The 22648-nt window shown below is 45.3% G+C and overlaps 1 protein-coding gene across 1 annotated transcript in view; it reads right to left on the bottom strand.

Annotated features, from left to right (window-relative positions):
• The window catches only part of LOC100742723 (cone-rod homeobox protein), a 38752-nt gene that overhangs the window by 11111 nt on the left and 4993 nt on the right, over positions 1-22648 (bottom strand). The window contains exon 2 of the mRNA XM_024370901.2: positions 4815-5088. Within this exon, the coding sequence (XP_024226669.1) occupies positions 4815-4899 (85 nt within the window). The 5' untranslated portion in view covers positions 4900-5088. The remainder of the gene's footprint in view (positions 1-4814; positions 5089-22648) is intronic.

Here is a 22648-nt window from a genome sequence, read left to right as displayed (position 1 = left end):
GGACGAAGGGGGATGAAGGGAAACGATGGCGTTGAACGCTGCGCGTACGACCTGACAAATGGAACAGAGAAATGGGCACAGCGAAGCTACAGGGAGAAAGAGAGATGACCCAATGGGGGTAAACGTTACGAAAGCCAGAGAACCGCTTATCAATGATGCAGGGCAATCAGCGCAATTAATTACCGCGGCGCTAAGCCGGAGCTTAGCGAAAAACACAAATTAATTTCCTAAGCTCATAAAAATTCATGCGGCTTGCTCGGCTGCCGAACACGACCAACCTACCCTCGCGAGTATCGACTGTTGTTCGCCCTAACGATTCACGCATGTGCATCCACCTGCAAGATCGCGTTCAATTTTCGATTTTCACCGTGATTATGGTTTTGCTTTTACGTTTCCGATATGGTGGGTCGTTTTATCGGGTCCATCAGGGATCCTTTGGAACGGCTTGGGATGTTTTTGCAGGATAGGAGTATGTCGTTTTCCTTCGCTGGTTTGTTATCTGCTGTTTTCTTCTTCTGTTCTTTACGTCTAATACGTCATTTTCTACTTATCGTTGGAATTGTGTCTCATGCCAAGCGATAAATGTTTGTTTCCCCATGGTGATACGTTCTAAACGCATACTATCAGACTACAAAGCATAGTGTACCGGATAAATAAAGAGAAAAATAGACAGCAAGATTCGTAGCAAAGTTTCCTAACAACGATCTGACATATGCTTTCACCGCTACGACGATTCGATAATTTCGCGCTTCAAGCGAGCTTTAACACATAGGTATGCGTACACTTCGTTCTAAAATTTCACATAGATTTCACGCTAATTGACGCCGAACATTTCTAATTGGATTTCCTCGAGGCGTTCGGTGACGTTCACTTCCGTGAGCGTTTTTCGCATGGTTAAATTTAAAACCGGGTCCGGCTCGTAGGGAACGCGAGAATTCAGGAATTCGATTGCGTCGGCACGTCTGTTCTGTTTGCAACAAGTCATCCATACCGGAAACCAACTTTCATAACTACCATGGAACAATTATACCGTTGAGCAAACTCGTACCGTGTCATTGGCAATAGTCTGCCGCCCCTGCAAAATTAATGTGTTCGTTCGCGAGGATTTTCGCGTGCAGTATGTATGACTTTGCAATTGAATTTCCCGCGATCGATGTCCTGTCCTCGCGTTTAATAACAGCCTTCTCGTCGCGGGAAATTGTCCAACCCCCAACCCCTTCCTGTTTCCATCAAATACGTTCCCTCTAATCGTCGCGACTCGTTTATTAAACGATAGCGTCAATTTCGTCGTGTATTATTTACGCGCAAACATCTTGCTTTTAACGCAGTTAACAATCGACAACAATAATGGAACGACGATCAGCGAACGATATGGGCCAGCGTGAAATTCGAAGATCGAAGAAGGGACGTTTTCGTGAGAAATGGTGAATAGAAGAGAGGTAAGAAAGCAAGAATCGAAGCTCGCGTCGGTTGGCTAAATAAATTTATCGGTGGCCGAAACCGAAATCCACTCAAGATCTTAGATTAGACTCGTGAGCGGGGACGAAGTCTGGATCCAGACAACTCGCACAACTCATCGAGACTCCTGGCTTGATCCAATTTATTAACGTACCCGACAACCGTGCGCGCAAGGAAGGTCCCGCTGACTTTTGTACACGTTTCCTTTTCCAGCGACACACGTCGCCACGAGAAGGGTCATAGTTTTGTCTGGCCGCCGAGGGAAAAACAATAGAGGGATTAATTTCTTCTTGCCAGGAAGCAGACGCGGAAAGCTCGCACGTGTCTCGCCGACACGCTACGTGCGCCTTTAAAACACTTTGTCCTCTTCACTCAGGACCGTCCTTGATTTGCTTCCGCTCGAAATGCGTGTCTGGATTAACCCTTTCGGTACCGATGGGACAGGTACCGAACTCTGAGTGTCGGGAATCGTGTTTTTGTCGTTTCACTGGTTCTGTGTTTCTGGCCTGTGATTCGTTCGAAGAGTCGTTCTTGTAATCAAGAGAACGGGATTAAATTGAAATTACCGTTATATAAAGATTCGGTTTGTATTCTCCGTTTTTCGGCATATTCTATTTTAGTCGAAAAATACAATAGAAAGGAACGAAGAAAAGCGAAGAATAATGATAAAAACGATTATCGCGTTTACCTCTGCCTGAAATTCGTTGCAGAACGGCGGGAGTGGATGGGTTGGAAGGTTTGGTGGAAAAACTAGATACAGAACGAAATCTAATGACACCCCGACCGTTACTAATGACGGTAACGAGCTAGTTAGATGTTAGAGCGAATGTCGGTGGGTTCGGACCCTGCGCCGAGTGAACCCACTTACCGACTTATCACGTAGTTACCTAATCTGTTTATCCCAACGGGGGGTGATGAGGGGGGGGGGCAGCGACCAGGGGAGTTGGAAGGGTGCACGGACGTCCCTGAGGACACTCTACCCCTGCGCCCCTTCTACCATCCAGCAGGCATCGTTTAGGTTTAGACACACACGTGCTGTCGAAATTACGTGTTTTAGGTTGTACAGGATGCGCAGACGATAGTGATTTTTAGCAGCAACGAGTGTTTTTAAATGTTTTTAAATTCGATCGTTCAGCTAGCAAGCGGAGTATGAGATATTTCGGGCCTCTAGTCCAAGAGTCCTTCGTATTTGTTAGAAACGAAGACGAGATTTTTGTTCTAAATTCAATTATAAATCGAGTCGTATTTTTAGGGTAAAAACTATAATTACGCGAGTAACGAGTTAGTTAAACGAACCGAGTAACGCAAATTTTCCAACAAGAAAATTCCAAGAAACGATTATAGCATTTCGGCTTGGATTAAATTCGTCCTACCTGGAAATAAAATTTTTACAATTTTCGCAATTATCAACAGGCAAAAGAATAAAGTTTCGGCAACGCTTTAAGGAATTCTTCGTGTTTTTCGTCGCGTTCTAATCAACGGTAAACGCGCGTACGAATTTCACTTAATTTTAAGTGGAGCTACGGGGAGCGCCTGCGATAAAGGGAATGATAAATGCGCATTAAAAACATAATTTCACTTTGCGCCAGGGAAATCAATATTTTATTTAAACTATATTTCGGGCCTAGATGGAAGGGCACTTATACACGTCCCTGAGGATACCGTATCTCTTTCCCCTCTTCACCTACGGTCCCCATTCGATTATCTACCTACCACATGTATCTCATTGAGGTTTATAATATGCAATAAAGTGAGCATACACATCGTGGCTCGATGAACCATGTTCGGACAGATGAAAAAAGAAGAAAAAAAAAAGAAGAAAGAAGAATAAAGAATCGACTTTTCTCGCTGCTCTTTTGATTGTTTAACGAATTAAATTTGTTAAATTAGGAGAAAATATCAAATAAAATGAACATCGTAGCAATTTTATTTTCGTTCGGAGTATCGCTGAAAGCATGAAATTCATCGCGCTATGGAACGATAATTTTCATAAATAACACGATCGAATCCGCAGAATTGTAAAAATAGGAATACAAAATTTAGCTCGCACAAAGGAAAACGCGATCAAATTTGATATTGCGGGATTCAATTCTAAAACGTCATATAAAATTCATCGCGTAAAATCGCGGAGAATGGCGCTTCCCGTCAAAATTCGATCGCGTTTTTCCAACCCGTAAAGAGCCAAAGAAACCCAGTGTATAGACCCCGTGACATTCCAACAAAATATATCTACAAACGGGAGTTAACGTACGCGACAGAAACGAGATTCGACTTGGAAAGCGATCGGTGAATAGGCAAACTGGCGTCGAAGTTCCGAAGAGCGACTCGGCACTGCCGTCGGGACGCGGTTTAGCCGGAAGTTGCTCCGAAGTGCAAATTAAGTTTAGCGGCCGTCCAGTTTGTAGCGTCCACTTTGCGTAACTCGGTCTAGTCGGTAATGTAACTTCATCGATGTGTTCCGCCAGAGCAAGTGCCGGTACAATCAATCTCCCTTTTCTCTCTTCCTCTCCCTTTTCCTTTCTAACGTCCATCCACCTTGCTGCACGATTTTCTTTAATTACACCGCGATCATCGCCTTTTCCTTAACTCTCTTTTAACGTCGCTATCGGGAATATTTTTGTACGTTTGACAGACGCTAGATCGGTCTTCGTGGAATACTATTTCTTCGAACGAACCTTCGAAATTAGGCCCAGAACTCAAGAATGCTTAGAACAGAGTTCGCGAATAAATAATCATTAAGGATTTACATCAAATTTCTTACTAATGCTTAAACCTTCGATGGACGGTTCCATCGTCGTTTATAATTCTTGTTATGTCGAGGGTGATTTGAGAAATTGAATCGACGTTTCTCCATGACATAGCTCGCTTTAAAATCCACCCTCGCAACGGCTAGAGTGAAATCGAGGAAGAATAGCAAGGGGGAAAATAGATGAAGAAATGTAAGATTATGGGCGGAATCAAATTTTTCTTACGGGGGTAAATCGGAACAAAACGGTACTCTGGGGGATCGAGTCGCCGGAAGGCACGAGGTACATCGATAGTATTTGCCAACTTAATTATTACGTTTTGCGATATTTTGGGGAATGTAATTTATTATTTTTATATCCTGTATTAAACTATAATTCCCTTTGTTTTATTATATAATCGTCTGCTCCCATTGGAATCGAATGTCCTCGCTTTTAGAAAAATACAAGATCAACCGATATTGTAAAAAATTTTCTTAGTTTGAAAAAGAAATTTTTCCATCGCGACCAAACGTTTAAAAAGTCATCGAAAGAAAAAGACTTCTTTAAATTTGAACTGCTATCCGAAAATCCGTGGACAAAACGCAAGAGACAAATGGAATATCTACTTACAAGGATGAGTAGCAGCGAATGGGTACTCGAGGGTGGGTGGTAACCGTGGCGTTGGAAGACCCGGGGGGCAGTGGTAGCAGAACATGCCGCCTGGCCTGGCCACCGTCCCACCCCCCGGCCCTCCACCTCCTCCTGCCCCTGGCACCTGCGGTTGACTCGACTGCTGCTGCTGCTGCTGCTGTTGCTGTTGTTGTTGTTGTTGCTGCTGTTGCTGTTGCTGATGATGCGTGTGGTGGTGGTTATTGTTCGGCTGGTGAGTGTGAACTGATCCAATCTGCAATTAGAGAGAAAGAGGGGTTACTTACGTAAGTCGTGCATCATTTTTCCAGGAAAGTGAATTAGAGGTTGTTAGACAATAGAGTCACTGGTATTTCTGGAAGATTTATCGGGGAAGGAGGGGAGGAATTATGTAATTGCTGGTTGTCGGTAACAATTGTTTAGTAGGAGGCTTAGTTGGAAGACAGGCTAATCGGTTTCTATGATAGACCGGAATCGAAGCGCCGATAAACAGACGTTTAGTTCGTGTTTTGACAGAGTTTTGAGTACAACGTTAAAACGGAGTATCTTCGTTTGCAAGTTAATTACTATTTTTCAAATTTTTCATCCTTTTTCGTACAATCGCGTAGTCGCTTGTTGCTGCGGTATATCGTAAAAGCAGTTTATCCCAAAGAGTAAACACAATTTAAACTCGGTTTTAGGAAGAAAGGAATACGCGATGCTCGTCGAGATAATTTTTCATTAATTAGTTTGAAATAATTCGCTTATAATTTATCAAAGTACAAGCTACGCTTAATTTATATAAGATATTTCTGCGCAAACAATTACAATGGCAAACTAAGTATGTAGCGGCACACGAGGCCACACGAGGACAATTCAAATCCTGCTGTTGTTTTACCTCGGAGTATCAAGACCGCTAGTTTACGAGTAATGTGAGAACAAATAAACTCCGGGCAAAACAATGTCGCTGTTACATACAACCGTGAAACGTAGACGAATTCGAATTTTCCGCTTCTCCCCCGACCAGTGTAAATAAACGGACGCGATCGCGAGCGGAAGAGTTTCGAACAGTATCGAAGAGCATCAACGAGTATAAACGAGTATCGAGGTGAATCTACAGAGTTTCTCCGAGTATTTATCGAGTATTTATTCCGCGACTTGTATTTGTACCAAATACGTCTTCACGAATCCGTCTGTAAATAATTTATTTACTTATTTGTTTATTCAAAATATATTTTGCGGACTGCGACAGCAATATTTCGCTCAACCTAACAACGATCAATCCTCCACAAGTATAACCGGACTCTATCCACTTACACGCACGAAATAATTAACCATTAAATTGGATCTAATTACGTAAGTGCACGTAGAATGATAATGACGATATTGCCAAAGCAGTTGTTCGGAGATAACGACCATATGGTCAAAGTTCTCCATAGGTTAAGTTTGAGTAACGAAATGGCCATCGACGCAAAAATCAATCGCATTTTCGCTTCGAAGCGATATCGATACCAACGAAGTACCTGTAATTGTGGGCTACCTACGATCCAAGCTTGTCTACCCGTGCTTTTCTCGCGATTGGTAAATCTTTTAACCAAGCTGCGAATACGATCTTTTCGCGAGATCGTGACTACGAAGTGCCTCGCGAGACCGATCGTACGTTTCAACCGGAAGCCCCTCGACGTTTCTCGTTTGGTTACGTACACATGCTATCACGTGCAACGTCCTCGTAACGAGCACCCCGGTAACCTGGCTACTTGCGATTTCCCCGAGCGATACTGGGATTTTCGAAAGCGGGCTGAAACGCGATTAAGAGAGAGAAGCCGACAAGGGGTTGGCGTCGGGCACGGGGGCCAAGAGGGCCACAGTGGAATCTAGAGGGGAAGAAGGTTGGAGGCATATAGGCGGCCGATTACGCCGATCCCCATTAGAGGGATTGTAAACTCCCGTAAATAAATAATGCACGTATAGGCGAGGAGCGTGGAGGGCTCTTTGCCTAAGCAGCCATCGGTCGGTGGAACTTAATAAACGGCGGGGTTATCAATTTATAATGGGTCGGCGTGTCGCGCATGCGCATGCCTACAGGGCCGTAGCTCTGCTTACATAACGGCGTGCACGCGAACAGCAAGCTTTAAACTCCGTGTATTCCCTAACTCTATGCTCTTCCGCCACCTTCTCCTCTATATACACGCGATTCTACGTTGCTTGCTTCCAACCACCGGCCGCACCACCGACCCACCGCCTCGCGAACCTTCCCTCTCGATCGTTCCCGCCGTTCCTCTCTCTCTCTTTCTCTCTCTCTCTCTTTTGCTAGTTTCTCTCTGCCTTTGTTGCTCCTTCGCCCTTTGCGGCTCCGCTACAAGGGACAAATTGAATTTTAGATCATGCCGTGCTCTTCTGGGGTCCAGGAGAAAACCGAGGCGGAGAGACAGAGAGAAGGAGCGAGAGAACGGCAACGAATAGCGGTGGTGGGGCAGCCGGGTGGTTGGATCTGGGAGCAGACGTCGAGATGATACTAATTGAAATTTGAAATTGATATTAGCGAATTATTACCCCTCTCTGTCGCGCGCGCTCGCTTCAGCTTGGCCCAACGCAATTACGGCCGCGTGTCGGGTATCAAAAGTAATTGCTGCCAAACTTAACGAAATTTAGCCAATTTTCGTTTCGGCTGCCCGACCTTCCACGACGACGGATTACTGGCTCGGGTTTCGCTTTACGTATGCACGCAGCCTCCTTTCCGAGGGATCGCAAATGGAATTTCGGGGGTGATTTCGATGCTGCCCGTAAAACCATTTCGGTGCAGCGTCTTCGCTTTTCCCGGAAGTCGATGAAAAGTTCGAACCTCGTACGGTAACGCTTAGTCTGTATCGAGCCCTTAGAATTTTTACCTACGCATATTGGTCACTTTAATGCTATAGCGGTCAGTTTAGAATCGTTTATCAAAATTTCACCAATTTTCGCTAATTCGAAGTTTCACTTTGTTTTTCAAATTTATTTCATTAAAGAATGCAACAAGTTCCAAAGACTTTCCGGTATCCGGTGTTCGTTGTTTCGGATAAAGGACAAACTATATTCACCCCCGAAAGAACGAATCCGCTAGTCCACTTTCTTTCTATATAACCCCAAGCAAACCAAAAATCAACCGAGACACCCTTTTTCACCCTCGTCTGTCCGCGCGCTCCAACATCAAACGTCGCGAGCCAGTGACACCATTAAATGGATCAGCCGATTAGTCGCAGGTAGAAAGAATCGAATCAACCCCTCTGAATACTCGGTAACAACCCTTGGTAGCCTAGGTTGGTCGAGTTAGACGCGTAATGACGGAACATACGCATCGACAGAAGGGACGAAATGTAGCGAGGCTAATCCGCGATGGGTGCCCCGGGGTGTCCCTCGAGCTCTGGCTGCTGCAGCAGGTCCTTAGCCCTTTCGATGTACGTACACGCCAAACGTGCTCCCTCGAAAATAAACCTGCGTGCGGTCCAGGGGTGTATTTGCGGTGTTCAACCAGCGGGGGCGAAACATTATGCCAGTGTTTTATTGTGCGATCATCCGACTGCACCCTATTCTAAGAGCATAAGGGATTGCGGCTTCGAGTGGAGTGTGTTTACACATTGGCACACGCGTCGGATTTGTTACACGCTCGTTACGTTACGAGTTTTCGTAGCCGGTTAGCGGGGTTCGATGGTACGTAGCTGGCAATTCGATTCGCGTCGACGTGGTTTCTATGATTCGCTTGTAATCGGGTTCGACGGGTGAGAAAATTCGTACAACGCGGCCGATACGTTACAGGAAATCGCGTTACACCATGGTACTTTCGAGTGTTTGACCAAATTTTCTATTTTCTTTTTCTCTTTCCTTTCTTCTCTTTTTACAAGCGCTTATATATCTTTGCGAAGAATTTGAAACGACATTAACCCAGATACGATCCGACTTCTTCTGCCAGTGTTTTCCAAAATAACGTTGTTTTTTCACGATGCGAAATGTTCGTTCGTTTATCTCGATCTTCAAGAGAGGAGAACGATATACGATCGAATTACCGTAGTTATTTCTTCTGGGTGGTTGCAAACATACAACTCGTCCTATTTTTCCGTGCTTAACACAGGCATGGAAATTGGTTCGTGAGAGCGTAGAGCAACCGATCTATCGATATCGATGCTGATGTCGACGCACCGGAGAGTGCCGGATAGTCCATTACGAAGTTTACGAAAATTACAGCGATGTTAGTCCCGTAACGGTGTGTGAGTAATGTACACATCCAATGGTTCGGTAACCCGGATTATGGACATCCAGTAATGCCGGTATTCAATTATTTGGGTACACGTAGGAATATCTTGTTACCGACAGTTCTAATTGCGCGGGGCCGGTGTTATCGAGTTACTGTAGTTTAACATCCTTGCAAGTATAGCGCATCATTTATGAGTATCGGAACACACAGCTCGTAATTAGATTTCAATATTGCGGATAATTAGATTTTTGGGCAAACAGAGAGATAGATCAGCCAGTAACGATCGCGAGTTTCGTTTTCTCTTCCCTTTCGTATCGCCAATAAGATTCTACGATTTGATAATTTTTTGAAAGACGGCGGATTACGAAGTTTGGAAAAAGTAAAGGCAGCTGTTGCTACGAGGCGTAAATCCGCGAGTAAATAAGCGAATTTCTCGTAATCCAGAAATCGTTCGCAGCGATTCGTGCCGAAGCGAAAATTCGCGTAGAAGCGCGATACGTTGCACGGTTGTCAAATATCCCGGCTGTTTAGATTCCGCGTGTGTAACACTGCGCTCATTAGAGAGCGGCGCTAATTGCATAATTGGTGCCGGCAATTACGAGCAAAGCGGTGCCGCGTCGGCTGACGTCAACATCCAATAATTCGGCACGCGACGACAATCGCGCGCTGCACCGCCACGCCATTGCGCAAATAGCACGAATCGCAATTAAAAGCGATAATACTGTAATTAGCTTGCTGTCACGCCTCGCCCCGTCGCTACCCTGTCGCTATTCTCCCGCTATTCTCTCGCTAATTTCTCGCTTCCGCGCGATAGCATCCTCCCCGAGTCGACTACGACACTAGGGGGTTGAATCCGGTAAACGCGCGACGGATTCCACGCTTTCTTGTCCCTCTCCGAGACTCGATACTGGCGTTTATTCGACAATTGCTATATCCTCTGATTAATTCCTTCTGCTAATTCAACGAGGTGAAACGGGGTTAGGTAAGTTTGTTCGGATTGCCGATAGTGATACAGGGGTGAGTTTGGGTGAAAAGTAAGCTTTACGAATAAAGCGAATTTTAATCGACTCTTTTTTTCCAATTGTTGATTCTATAGGAAAGTTGCGACTTAGATTTCGATCAGGTTTAAATCTTTGTCCCGTTTATACACGCCAACTACGTTTCACCGTTCCAGCGAATGTTAAACACAGAAAGCCATAAATTAATATATGCCCATGACCGAGGGGACTAAAATTGTCTAATTGATATAATCGAATTTAACGGAATATTAGTGCCAATGTTGATATTAACGGTAAATAATATTAATTGAAATCCGCGTTAATATTTATATCGTAATTGGTATTGAAATTTACTATTCCACAATTCTGCCCAATTTCCAATAATTTTTGTGCCATTCCCACGCGTGGAATCATCTATTCGTAGGACGTTTTTCGATGTCTGTTTCGAGTATCGAACTCGACTCTGTGTCAAGCTATACACCTACCTACGAAGAGAAACCGTCACGAACGGCTAAAAATCAAGCCCGAGTCTTCTATCGAGTCTAACTGCGTAAAATTCGTGGAGCGAACAATTGGAACGACATCGTCGTGTCGTCGTACATTGGAAAACTTGACGGAGACGCGATTAACGAAGATTTCATTAGGGACAATATTGCGCTCGCATCGGCGCTCGTTGACCGACGGGGTCCTGGTTTCTTTATTGGCCGGCTGGAATAAATTGGAGAGAATTAATTAAGCGGCACAAATTGGATGCACCGTGTTAGCCCTTATTCCTGGATGACACAATTTAATAAGCATCTATTACTATACGGCGAAGGCCCTTAGGTTCTAAAGTTGAGAGGAATGCGAAGGGCAAAGGAAACAAACTTTTGCGTGCTTTCGTTAATTGCGTTTGCTGCGTTGCAAAGTGACCGCTCTTTTTATTTCTTTCGACGCCGCATTAACGTCTTCTTCGCCTTTTTTCGAGTAGGATGTCGTCTCGTCTGCGCTATTTTGTCCAATAAATTTAATAAATTCGCAGTGTCAGCTTTTGCTGTATAACTTTCGGAAGTTACAATTTGTTGTAAAATATCGCGAGATAATTGTCACATCTGTCCCGGCGACTTTTGACAGTATCGATCACGTTCAAAGTTATTCTTTTACTCGACGATTGAGGTAATAAGCTAATCGTAAACGGCGATAGAAAATTAGCCGCATCGCAATTCGCTCTCAAAATCTGTCCAATATCGGAGCAAAGCCGGCTGGAGGATCGGACCAGAGACATGCCGGAGAGGCAGTGTTTCGATTGGCACGGGTCAAAAGGGAAGAGCGTGCCCCAGAACGTAATATCGTGTCGCGCACAATACAATTGTAGATCGGCTTCTTCAATAATATTACGGCATAGACGGTTAACGGGTTAAGAGCGCGCATTGTCGTCTCGTTGAAAAGAAATCGAGGACGAAACGAACTGTGGGTAAATATGCGCGGCGTAAGGCCATTTTGCCCCGACGATCGCGACGGCCAATTAGACGCCACGACATATACAGGGTGTTAATAAACGTGCAGAGAGACAGCGAGACTCTTTCGTACAGCGTAGAGGATCGTGCGTGCGTTTCGACGATGACAAATGCCTTGACACATCTGCGAACTAGTTTGTCTCAAATTTGATCACAGACCACATCTGCGCTCTTATTCGTCCGGCAATGTCTACGTATCCGAGGGATAATTTTCTGGGAATCCTACGGTGGAAAGTGAATTAGAGAAAATAAGAAGGACGTAAAAATTCATTTAAAAAAATCCTCTGGACGAATTCGAACGTTATATCGTTTTCTGTACTTATCTGGTTTTTCCGAACGACGTATATCTCTATCGCTTCCCCACCGAAACCCTCGTACGTAAGTGTACTTTAGATTATGGTACCTTTGATGCAGTCAATGAAATCAGGCTTTCAGAGAACGAATAAAGATGCCTCTAAATAGGGTGTCTCTCTCCTCTTGATTTATTTCCATCTACGATACTCGAACTGCATCCTCCGTATTACGCGATATCATATGACTGGTAATCCATAAAATTTACCTTGAAAATTGTATTTCTTTTACCGTCGAACTTATCACCGACTTATCACGAACATTAACTCGTAATGTCGAGATTCCTCAAATTTATTAACGATATCAGGTTTGTGGAGCGCGAAGGCCCTTGTATCTTCGCAGAGTCAAACGATGTAATTAAACGATTAAACGTCTCTCGTCGGAGATTCACATTCGGAAACACTTTTTCGATCGTTTTCTTCGTTAACACCCTGTAGAGAATCGCACGGCCCTGTCTATAGACCGCATCGAGTACGGTGTAATGTACTTTGGTTAAGCGCATCGGAGCATGCTCGTCGCCGAGTTAACGCATTTAATGGAGGTTAATTTTGCATATGGTATTGCTCCCCCGTGCCCTAACCTCTTTACTCGCGCACGCTCAACCATCCCCCGGATCGTAAGCTCACGACCAAACTACCCGAAATTACTGCCGGAGAACGGGCATCATTATTAAACCGGTCGCTCGATCTTTCCGGCTGATCGAATTATGCGGTTAAGTATTCAGTTACTTTAGTTCATCGTATCAGTTTTTTGCCTGGGATGTTGCTTCAACAAAAACTTCTTCTTCGCCCCCTTTTGCTCCCTTTTTGGTCGAACAGCTTTAACAGCTTTAAATCAAGATCGTCGGTCTTTTATCGTTTTTCTCTCGATTCTACCATAGTTTCAGGTTTTCGCAATCCTGGCTAATTGGATCGAATTTAGCAGTCGGATTTAACAAATATTCGTTTGATCAACCACGCTTCTAGCGTTTGCATTTAATAATCGGCCATTCTTTCTCGAGATTTTAGAGGATTTTTCCAATTCCGTGTAATGTTTATCAGCGCGAGTGCTGAGAACGCGTCGTTGAGCGAGGATCAACGATGGAAGCATCGCTTCGCGCGACGATCGACGCGATAATCGAGGCGTCAACCCTCCCGGAGCGGTGCGCGACAGCCAGGATAAATCAAATATAAATGGATAAGCGGGAAATAAACCGAAAACCACCGGGTGGCCTGCTCGAACCGAAAGGGAAAAGCGGAACGGCCGGCTATGATCGAGCCTCGACCATCCTCACCCTTTTTCGTGCGGGGTGACTGCCACCACGGTTACGACGAAAAAAGTAAAAAGGGGCGAACGCGAAAAAATGCAGAAACGACAGGAAGTGCGAAATGGAAAAAAATAAGCAGCGACGGAGGAGCGAGAAAGAGGGATAAGTCGAGTGGAGCAAGGGAGACGAAGGATCGGGGCGAGGGGACAAAGGGATGAGAACGAGAACAGAGGGTACGGAGGAAGCTGTATGGATGTTCGCTGGAGTGTACACATCGGGAAGGGCGTGTGCAATGCGGTGGAATCGAGTAGAGGCAAGAGTCAAATGGAGTTGGCTGCCGGTGTGAAGAGACAAGAGGAAGATGAGCGGTGTTGAATCAAGTGTTTATTACTCTCTGGTTTGATTCTCCCTCGGATCCGATTCCTCCCAGGGCTCGATTCTTTCTCCCGCTTTTTCTTTTCTTTTTCGCTTTCCACTCGATACCGTCGGAGATTTCCGTACGCAATAATAGAATCGAAGATTCTAACAATGTAGAGTCAAACAACGTAGGTAAGTGGAGAGATGTCGACGACTTTTTCGGTCGGAGATGAGCATCGTCGTCGTTAAAAGATTGACAGAAGCGATATCATTTTCTCGTCGTACACTGTCAAAGCAAAGGAATTTGATTCGAGGGAGAGCAGGCGGTCCGTAATGGCGTGATTTCTGGTTCCTGGACGCTTTTTCACGATCTATTTATCATTCCGGGACCATTCATCGTCCCCCTCTCAATTAATAGCCCGTATACAGCATCTTTGCAGCAGGAAGAAACGTCCCACGCGATTTCGTTCCGGACGATGGGTCGTGGAGAGATTCCGCTTCCGGATACCGTTCCATTCGGCATGCATTTATAGCCCTTAAACGACTGCCTCCCCTTGTAACGCATCGCCATTGTCGCGGCCAGTGATCTCGAGGGAACGAGCAAACATTTTGATTGTTTCGTAATAAACGTCCAAGCGTTAGACGATTGGCCTCTCGGCGACCAAATTCGATCGAACGTTGTCGCCTTCGTCTCCACGTTGTTTCCTGCCACGCTTTCGCATTGCTCGTATCGTACAAACGTAAAGTCCAGTGAGATCGATGACAAGATAAATTAGGATATACGACGAACGAAGAACGATATTTAACGGATGTCTCGTTGATAACTCGAGGAAAAATGTTCGTTTTAAGGGATTAAAATGTAACCGCTATCGCTTTGTTCGGTCGCTTCGCGACAGCGATTCCATTCGCGACGTAACGTTCCAACGATGACAAACACACGCGCTACGACAGCAACACGGAGGATAGAGAGGAACGGACCCAACAAGAAGCGTCCGTGATGGCTCTTCATCGATGTAGCGATATACATTAAACGGGGAACCTGAACGAGAACGAGAGGCCGGGACGAAGAAGCATTGGCCGTGATTGAATTAATCTGTCAATTTGTCAATTACACGGATGAGTTTGTTTGGTGGCTGCGGTACGCGTACGTCTCTCCGTGCGTCTCCTCCGCGTTCATCGATCGCAAGTGGATCGTCGAATGTTTCTATACGTGTGTGCTGCGTGAAAATCCTCGTGAACGGTGTCAGTGTGCTCGCGTGTATCTCTGTGTACACCTTGTACCTATGCTCCGTTCACGCTTGTGTTTAAGCTGTGTATGTGCGTGCGCGTGTGCGCGTGTGCGTGTGTGCGGCGTGCGTATGCCAGCGCACGTCTGTGCGCGGAATCGGGCATACGTAACCGCGTGGCTCGGGGCACAGATTCAACGAGCTCAATTGGCGCACCGAACGAGCAGGAGGATCGTATTGATTCTCCGGTTACATAGTCGCGGAGTAGAGACAGCTACGAGCCGGCTACTGCCTCGAGCAACCGGTCGTCTTTGTTTTAAGGCCGAGAGGAGTTACACGTTCTTGGGATCTTGAGGGATGATCGGCGAATCGCGAACGATATAGGAGATTCGGCGATTTTGCTTTTTCGCGATTCGCCTCGATAGGATTCTGGAAGATACGTTGATCGAAAAACGTCGGAGAAATCAGCTTGCTGGGATCTCGTTTCGGGCTTCCTGATAAATCGCGGACGATACAAAGATATAATTTTATTTAAATAACGTCAAAGTCTGTTCGTAACTTTCGATCGTCTCGTCTCTTCGCGTTTACGAAAAATCCTCTTCCGTGAAAGATCATCGGCGAATCGTCTGCTCGTCGAAAACGTTCTTCCAATCGACAAACAATAGTTAGCTCGGCCGCAAATCGTACGTCTCAGCCGATTACGGCAAAGAGAATACGAAATTACGCTATCGTATTTACCCAGCAGTGCTCCATTGTGCTCGTAGCTGTATCTAATTTGAAGTTCGTTCCAAGACGAGAGAGAACTTGGGCTTCTCGCGTTTGCGAGTAGATAGGCTCTTCCCGGCGATATAATATCGCGGCGGGGGCGGAAAGGGCGGAAGGCAGCGCGGGAACAGAGGGGTTTGTTGGAAGTGGCAGGATGGAGTGGTGGCGGTGGTGAGGCCGGAGGGTGCGAGGGAACAGAGATAGGGGATGCGCAGTCGAGGGTTTCGCTTCCCGGTTTCGCCCCGAGGGCACCATTTCCAACGAAACCAAGCACGAGCAGGGACGGGATCTGGATCCTACTATATTCCAATTGCTTCCCTCCGTTTGATATGCGCCAATTTCGTCCAATATGTCGCGCCCCCTAGACCAACGCTTGCCAATCTTTTCGAGTAACGGTAACCAATAAGCTTGGTATCCTTATCGGTCCAGTGGACCACTGGAAATTCCTCTATCGTAGGTTAACTAATTTTTCATTAGGTTATCGAACATGGAGCGACCGATTTTTCGAGCGTAAAAAATCGCTCGGGATCTAGCGACTGAAAATCAATTTAGACGGTAGAACGTAGGTTCGAAACGATTCTGCCAGCGATACGCTCGAAGGAATGAAACGTGAAACTCGATGAGCGAACATTTACTCTCTCGTGAATTACTTTCGTTATAATTTTCGATTATAATATAAGAAGCGCTGCGCTGTTTTAACGAATTCTCATTCTCCTCTTGTCGTACTTTAAATCTCGTCTTTTCTCTATCGTCCCCCTGCTTCGGTGTCTCGATCGAATCCGATAAATCATTTCGTCGGGAAATCCCAGCTCCAAATTCGCTGGTCACGTGCTGACGAGTGACCAGCGGTTCGCTTGGTTGTCGTGTTTCCGCGTTAGAACATCATTTATATAGTTTATCGGCCTGGTATACTTTTACACCCTGTTCGTCGGATACCTCGGTGAATAATGCATAAGAAACTTCCCCGTGATCGTGGATGACCGATGCTTTTACGAATCTCAACAAGGTCGACAATTTCGCAAGGAAATTTCATAAAGATATAGAACAAGATATAGAATAGAATATTTCACTTCGACGATCGAATCTTTTAAAGCGTCTTGGTGTCGATCGATTCTTTGGAAGGAAAAGATGCTTCTGAATTTTCTACACTTTTTTTTTTCTTTCGTGTCCTCCGTCGGTCAGTGGAATCGGCAGAGATTGGCGGTGACCTATTTCGAAGAGACCGTGCAAGCTCGATGAAGCTGAGTGAATTCACTCAACGGAAGCTACGTGGTGGGGATAGCTTGTAAACGTAACATAATGAGTTACAGAGGGGAATAAGCCAAATTTCCACCACCACGTTTGCCCACCCTCCCTATACCCGTCGAACCTTGACTGGCCATGGTTCGTCAACACGACTTCTAAAAAATGTTATATTCTATCCAATTTCTTTCTATGATTCCAATTTCTGTTCTTTACTTTGGTCGTTCTTACGCTCCAATTTGCAGTGAAATTTTCAGGGTTTCTGATTTTAATAGATCGCGAAAGCGAAAACAACGTGCTTCCATTATCAACGATCGATAAGGGAAACACTTTTTTCACGAATCAAGAACCCTCGATCTTAAAATTCCTCGGCTCTCGAGCCTTCGTTTATGACTCTGTCACACCCGCGTTACGATGTCTAATAGTTACGTAAGACCGAACTCGTCTTGCATTCATCGGTTATTCGTCAACGTCGCTAACAATCGCGCGATCACCCTACTTCCTTTGCTCATTACTACCACCTTCGCTCACCCTTGAACGAACCCCATCTCGGACCCATTAACACGTCCTACGATTCCATAAAATCTTGGGAAACAACGATTTTCAGCGAGTAGGCGCCGAAGAAAAGATATAAAGCGCGCGCAGGCCCGAAATGGCCCCGTTGGAGTTTTCTCGGTGCACGGAGGGTGAAAGGTGGAGGATAGTCGTAAAGAAAGTGCTCGAGTAAGAGGTGGAAGCAGTCAGTCAGGTAGAGAAGAAGCCGGCAAACGTGCCGGGAATGCATGTACGCTCCCTTACTGTTACTATCCTCCGCTTCCTCTCTGGCCCACCTCCGCCGGGACCCTTGCATCCCCCTTGCACCCCGCTTGCACACTCGCTCTGCTGTATTATTGCCCGGCCGTAAATTTCGCCCGGAAAGCGATTTAGCGAGGAAGCGGCAGGGATAAATCTTGAAAAAGTCGAAAAGCGTAAAACAGCAGCCTCCAGGCGAAAAGTGGGGGCTGCAGGACGCGCGGGAGCGGAGACCCTCCAGGGGTACCGATATAAGGAGGAAAGGTCTCGATCCACCTTTTTCACTGCGCCTCTTCCCTTGGTTTCCACGGAGGATCCCCTTTTTCCCCTCGAATTCCCTACACACACCCCGGTGCACCTTTTCGAGCCAGGGGCGTGTCTGCGCCCTCCTACACACCCCCTCCGCCACGTGTGTGCATTTCACCGTGTAAACGCGACGCGCTTGCCTCCCTTAACCGACTCTCTCTTTTCCTCTTCTTCTCTCGTCTCTCGTCTTTCTCTCTCTCTCTCTCTCTCTCTCTCTCTCTCTCTCTCTCTCTCTCTCTCTCTCTCTCTCTCTCTCTCTCTCTCTCTCTCTCTCTCTCTCTCTCTCTCTCTCTCTCTCTCTCTCTCTCTCTCTCTCTCTCTCTCTCTCTCTCTCTCTCTCTCTCTCTCTCTCTCTCTCTCTCTCTCTCTCTCTCTCTCTCTCTCTCTCTCTCTCTCTCTCTCTCTGATCTCCTTCCGTTACGCTGTTTCGACAAGAAGAAGAGCTTTCATCGTTTGGATGCGTCGATGTTAGATTTGAACGCGTTCGCGGGAGTAAATTGAAGGACTTGGTTTTCGGATATGTTCGTGTGGCTAATAGGTGGATGCTATTCTTGGTTTGTGACGAACGCGTGGAAGATTCGTCGAAGTCAAATCGTACAGCAGGGTCTTTCCTTCCATCTTCGTAAATACATAAATTCTTAGCTCTTTCCATTATGTCTTATCAAATATATATTCGACGAGGAGAGATATAGAAGACTTGTAAATATCATTTAAAATGAATGGACAAACGGTGTAATGCTTCTGTTAATAATAGACATAGCGAAAAGCGTACGATGCAATCGTTGCGTTGATCTGTACGCTATGGAGTAACGTACTACCGCGAATTAATAGAGATCAATAATCAATACGTTGAACGATGCGTGTACGTAAGTAAACGAGTTGATTAGAACACGATTACACGTAGTACGATTAATCCTCTTTACTGGAGAGCGTTTATTTTTCAAAGTCGATAACAATTATTTTATGAGAAGAGCGCGTACGCAGCGCGCAACACGTAAAATACAGATGGGAAGCAAGTAGCCGAAAATCGAGTCAAACCGAAACTCTTGCGAATTGCGCCGATCCAACGATACGCGATAGCGATTAAAGGTTAAATCAGCGATCGTGTGGAAAAATCATGACACAGGGCCACCTTGAAAACGCGCGAACAAAAATCGCGGCGTTTTAATCCCTTTGCGACGCGCGGGGTCCAGAAAGGGAGCGAGTTCTTTTTTTCTCGCGCTCGCGGGTTAATACGATTTGCAAATCCACAGTTTCGGCCACCGTGCGACGGCCACGAGCTACTGAATAAATGATACGACCCGATTCGAGGATTGCTGCATTATCCGTCCTCGAATTCGTTGCTGATGCCGGCAATTATTCATGACCGCGTGGCGCCACTGCGATTAAGAGTCAATTTCGTTCGAGACCGACGCTGGTCGAAAGTCTTCCAGCGGACGCTTCTCCTCGAACCGAACGATCCCGGGGCCACGAACTCCACGAGAATTATGCGTGATACATCGATCGATATAGCGTACGTATATAAATTTTATGTTCGACGACTTCCTCGTTCGACGATCGATTGTAAAGTATCGAGTCAGCGTATACGTCGTTTCTTCGAAGTTTCATGAACTAATACCGTCCTATAATTATTCGATTACAATCAACGATTCCGAAAAAGAAGAGAATGATCGTAAGAAAAGCATCGCGAATAATCAGATTATATCGATCAAGAATGTTCTATTCCTATTTGCGAGTGTGATACGATCTTTCGTGTCTGAGATTCGATTTTTTCGATGCTCTATATATCAACGCTATCAATTTCTTTCGAAGTCAAGAGACGCGGAGCATCGAATAAATACTTAAACGTTGCCAATAAAGTTTTCTAATCGTTGCCACTTACATCCATCAGCAATCCTCGACTGCTATATTTTTATCCAATTTTCTTTCATTCATCGAGAACATTGCGCAAGTACCCGTAATACAATGTTACGCCCGTATTGAATTAAATATCGCGAACGGAGACACCAATGAACCAATGCGAAATTAAATTAAATTTAAGTTACTTAAGCGCAATTTAGAGCGAGCTATCTGCTTTGCTTCAAGCGCATTAAACGCACCAGCCTCTCTAAGCACCGTCGTTCAATTGTCCACCATGTTGTATCGGTCTGTTTCTTTTCTTTCTCCTTTCGCTCCTCTTTCTCTCGTGTTTCTCTTGTTTTTTCCTTTTTTTCCCCCCCACCTCTTGTCTCTCCTGTAAAACATCTATTTTTTTCGACGAATGCTCGGGATTTTTCGAAACGACTGCGTCGGAAAGTGCTCGCACAAACAAATCGATCAATTTGTAATTAAATCAGGGAGCTCGTTGCGCTCTCCGCGAGTGCTTCTGTCAACAGCAGCGCCGTCGATTTATTTAAATTCGATTTAAATCCCGACGAGCTGTGTACTTTTCGCCCAAAAATAATTAAACATCGACTCCTCTGGCGGTTTATTTTTTTTTTTTTTTCATCTTTTCTTCGATTTATTCCATTAAATTAAGTCATTCGCGCTGGATAAAATGGAAATCGAAATTCGATGAATGTCGGTTGAAAAAAAAGTGGCTCGTTCGATAGTTTGTATTCGAACGTTAGGCAATACGTTACGTACATACGTGATTGTGGATGCCGGGTTATGCAAATTCCAGGAATTTTGGAAAAGTGGATCGCGCGACTTAAGATCAGCCAGTCGTTCTATTAAATTCGTAGCTCGTCGTTTTCATAGATTCGGTTAAACGTAAAATCGATGAAACGACCGCAAAATCGAGGTAAACGTTCTTCGAAGCGCGATAAAGTCTTCTTTCGCTCTAATTTCCGATACATACGTCTTTCGACGAGTGGCAACACGACACTGCTACTCGACGCTATTAATTAACTCGAGTTCGTATTAATCGTCCGGATACGAAGTTAATCGTTCGTTGCGTTCGAATCGACTGTGATCGCGTTAGTTTCAAGCGTTGCTTACATAATTTGCCGGCAGATTGCTATTTAACCGCGTTACTTTTAATCGACGTCGCCTTCACAGAAGAGGCTTCCGCCGTGCTTTCCCATCGGTTGATCGATAATTGCAATTTGATCCATCGTGTCTTTTTTCTTTTTCGCTCGCTCCGTCCTTTTCCATTAAACGTTTCGTTAAAAATTTAACTTCAACGTCTGATCGAATTTTACGTCGATTCCTTAAGCATACAGCTTTCGCGAATATCCAATTTCTGACTAATTTTTGCTCGGTGATTTCAATCGTTCGCGAAAGATAAAGTAATCGAAGTGATTTTGTTTTTATATCGCGTTAACGTCGCGTAGTGAGCATTTTCGTCGTCGACTTCCGAGCGAACATTCCGCGAATGAAAATTGATGGGAATAATTAATTTATCCGAACATCTGTCCTGCTTGATAGGTGTGAGTTAGCACGAATTTAGATCTATCGTTTTGTTTGCGACTAGTCGAGTTAATGCGATCTTCATTCGCTCGCAGATGTGAACGCACGATATCGTTACGTGAAAAAAGAGAAGTAAAAGGCGAAATTGAAAATGAGTTATCCTGGAAACACTTTTACAAATAAACGTGTGTTGAAAACGACGCTGAAGGAAGTCCACGGTTGCCAATAAAGATCGTTGAAGTATTTTATTGACATTTTATGACGCTTAGTCACCGCCGTTGATTCAACGAAGTAAATTTAAACGATTCTCGAAAACAATATGCAATGCACAGTGTACAACGAGCAACACAGTGGAAGAATATATCGGTAAAACTGTCGTTCGTTGTTCGTTTGGAAGAACACGGCAACGTTCCGCTAATTATTTCGTGATTATCGATAGAAGCAGGAAAAAGCAGGAGATAGAGTACACGCGTATGTCGAGAAAAGCAAGGTTATCGAATAGAAAGGTGAATCGCACTCGACGAGATTTCACGACCTCGCGAGTGTCCTCATCCTCCGGTTATGTAGGCATACATACGCGTCTAGAGGAAGTCACCACACCGTGCACGGCGTAGAATAAACGGTCAGTGACGCGCGGTAATGGCCGACATCCTAATCCTGGCCCCCTACAGCTTAATGCCATACACTCCGCAATGATAATGCTGCATGTGCTTTTTGTCATTACCAGTAGTCACCGTTCTACCCCGTAATGAGCATCGCCGCGTCAGCTCCTTCGCTAGGATTCGCCGTTATCCGATATCTTGCGATCGACCATCTCTCCTCGATCGCGTTACGAATTTTCATCCGGTTCTCCAACGAGTAGTTCCGCGATTTCTCACTTTTGCGTCGGATCGCTTCTTTCTTTCCTATTTCCGTTGCGTTGCCAACGGAGAATCGTTTAAACCGGACAAACCGACAATTTCGCTGAACGACGAAAGAGCTCGATTCGATGATAAAAGATCGAACGAGCTTCTATCCGTCGATCAAAGCCAGTAAACTGTATCCGAACTAGACTCTAAACTGCGTTCGTTTAATCTATAAAACGAATAAGAGGTAGCATCTCGTGTATATACGCCACGTAAGAGAATCGCACGGTTACACGGAATACGTGCTGTAATTTATTCTTCGCTCGTTCATGACTCGGACTTTATTCGAATAATTCGATCTAACCGAGGTACGGATAATTATAATCGAGATGCTACTGTATGTGAAGATGGAAAAACGTGCGGGTAGGTTGGACCGAACACGCGTGATCGTCACAGGCAAAGACATGACGTCACAGGTCTTGACCCTCTACTTGTACGTATAGATATAGTGGCGTTCCGAAGCGTCATCTGCGGGCCCAAGACGTGGAGAGACGAGGAGGAAGCGGAGCGGGAGAGGTGGCCCGCAGCTGCCGCC

The sequence above is a fragment of the Bombus impatiens genome, unplaced genomic scaffold (assembly GCF_000188095.3).
Source record: "Bombus impatiens unplaced genomic scaffold, BIMP_2.2 scf_1055, whole genome shotgun sequence".
Lineage (NCBI taxonomy): Eukaryota > Metazoa > Arthropoda > Insecta > Hymenoptera > Apidae > Bombus > Bombus impatiens.
Note: the sequence above shows the minus strand (reverse complement) of the source record. Positions and strands in the feature narration are given on the sequence as shown.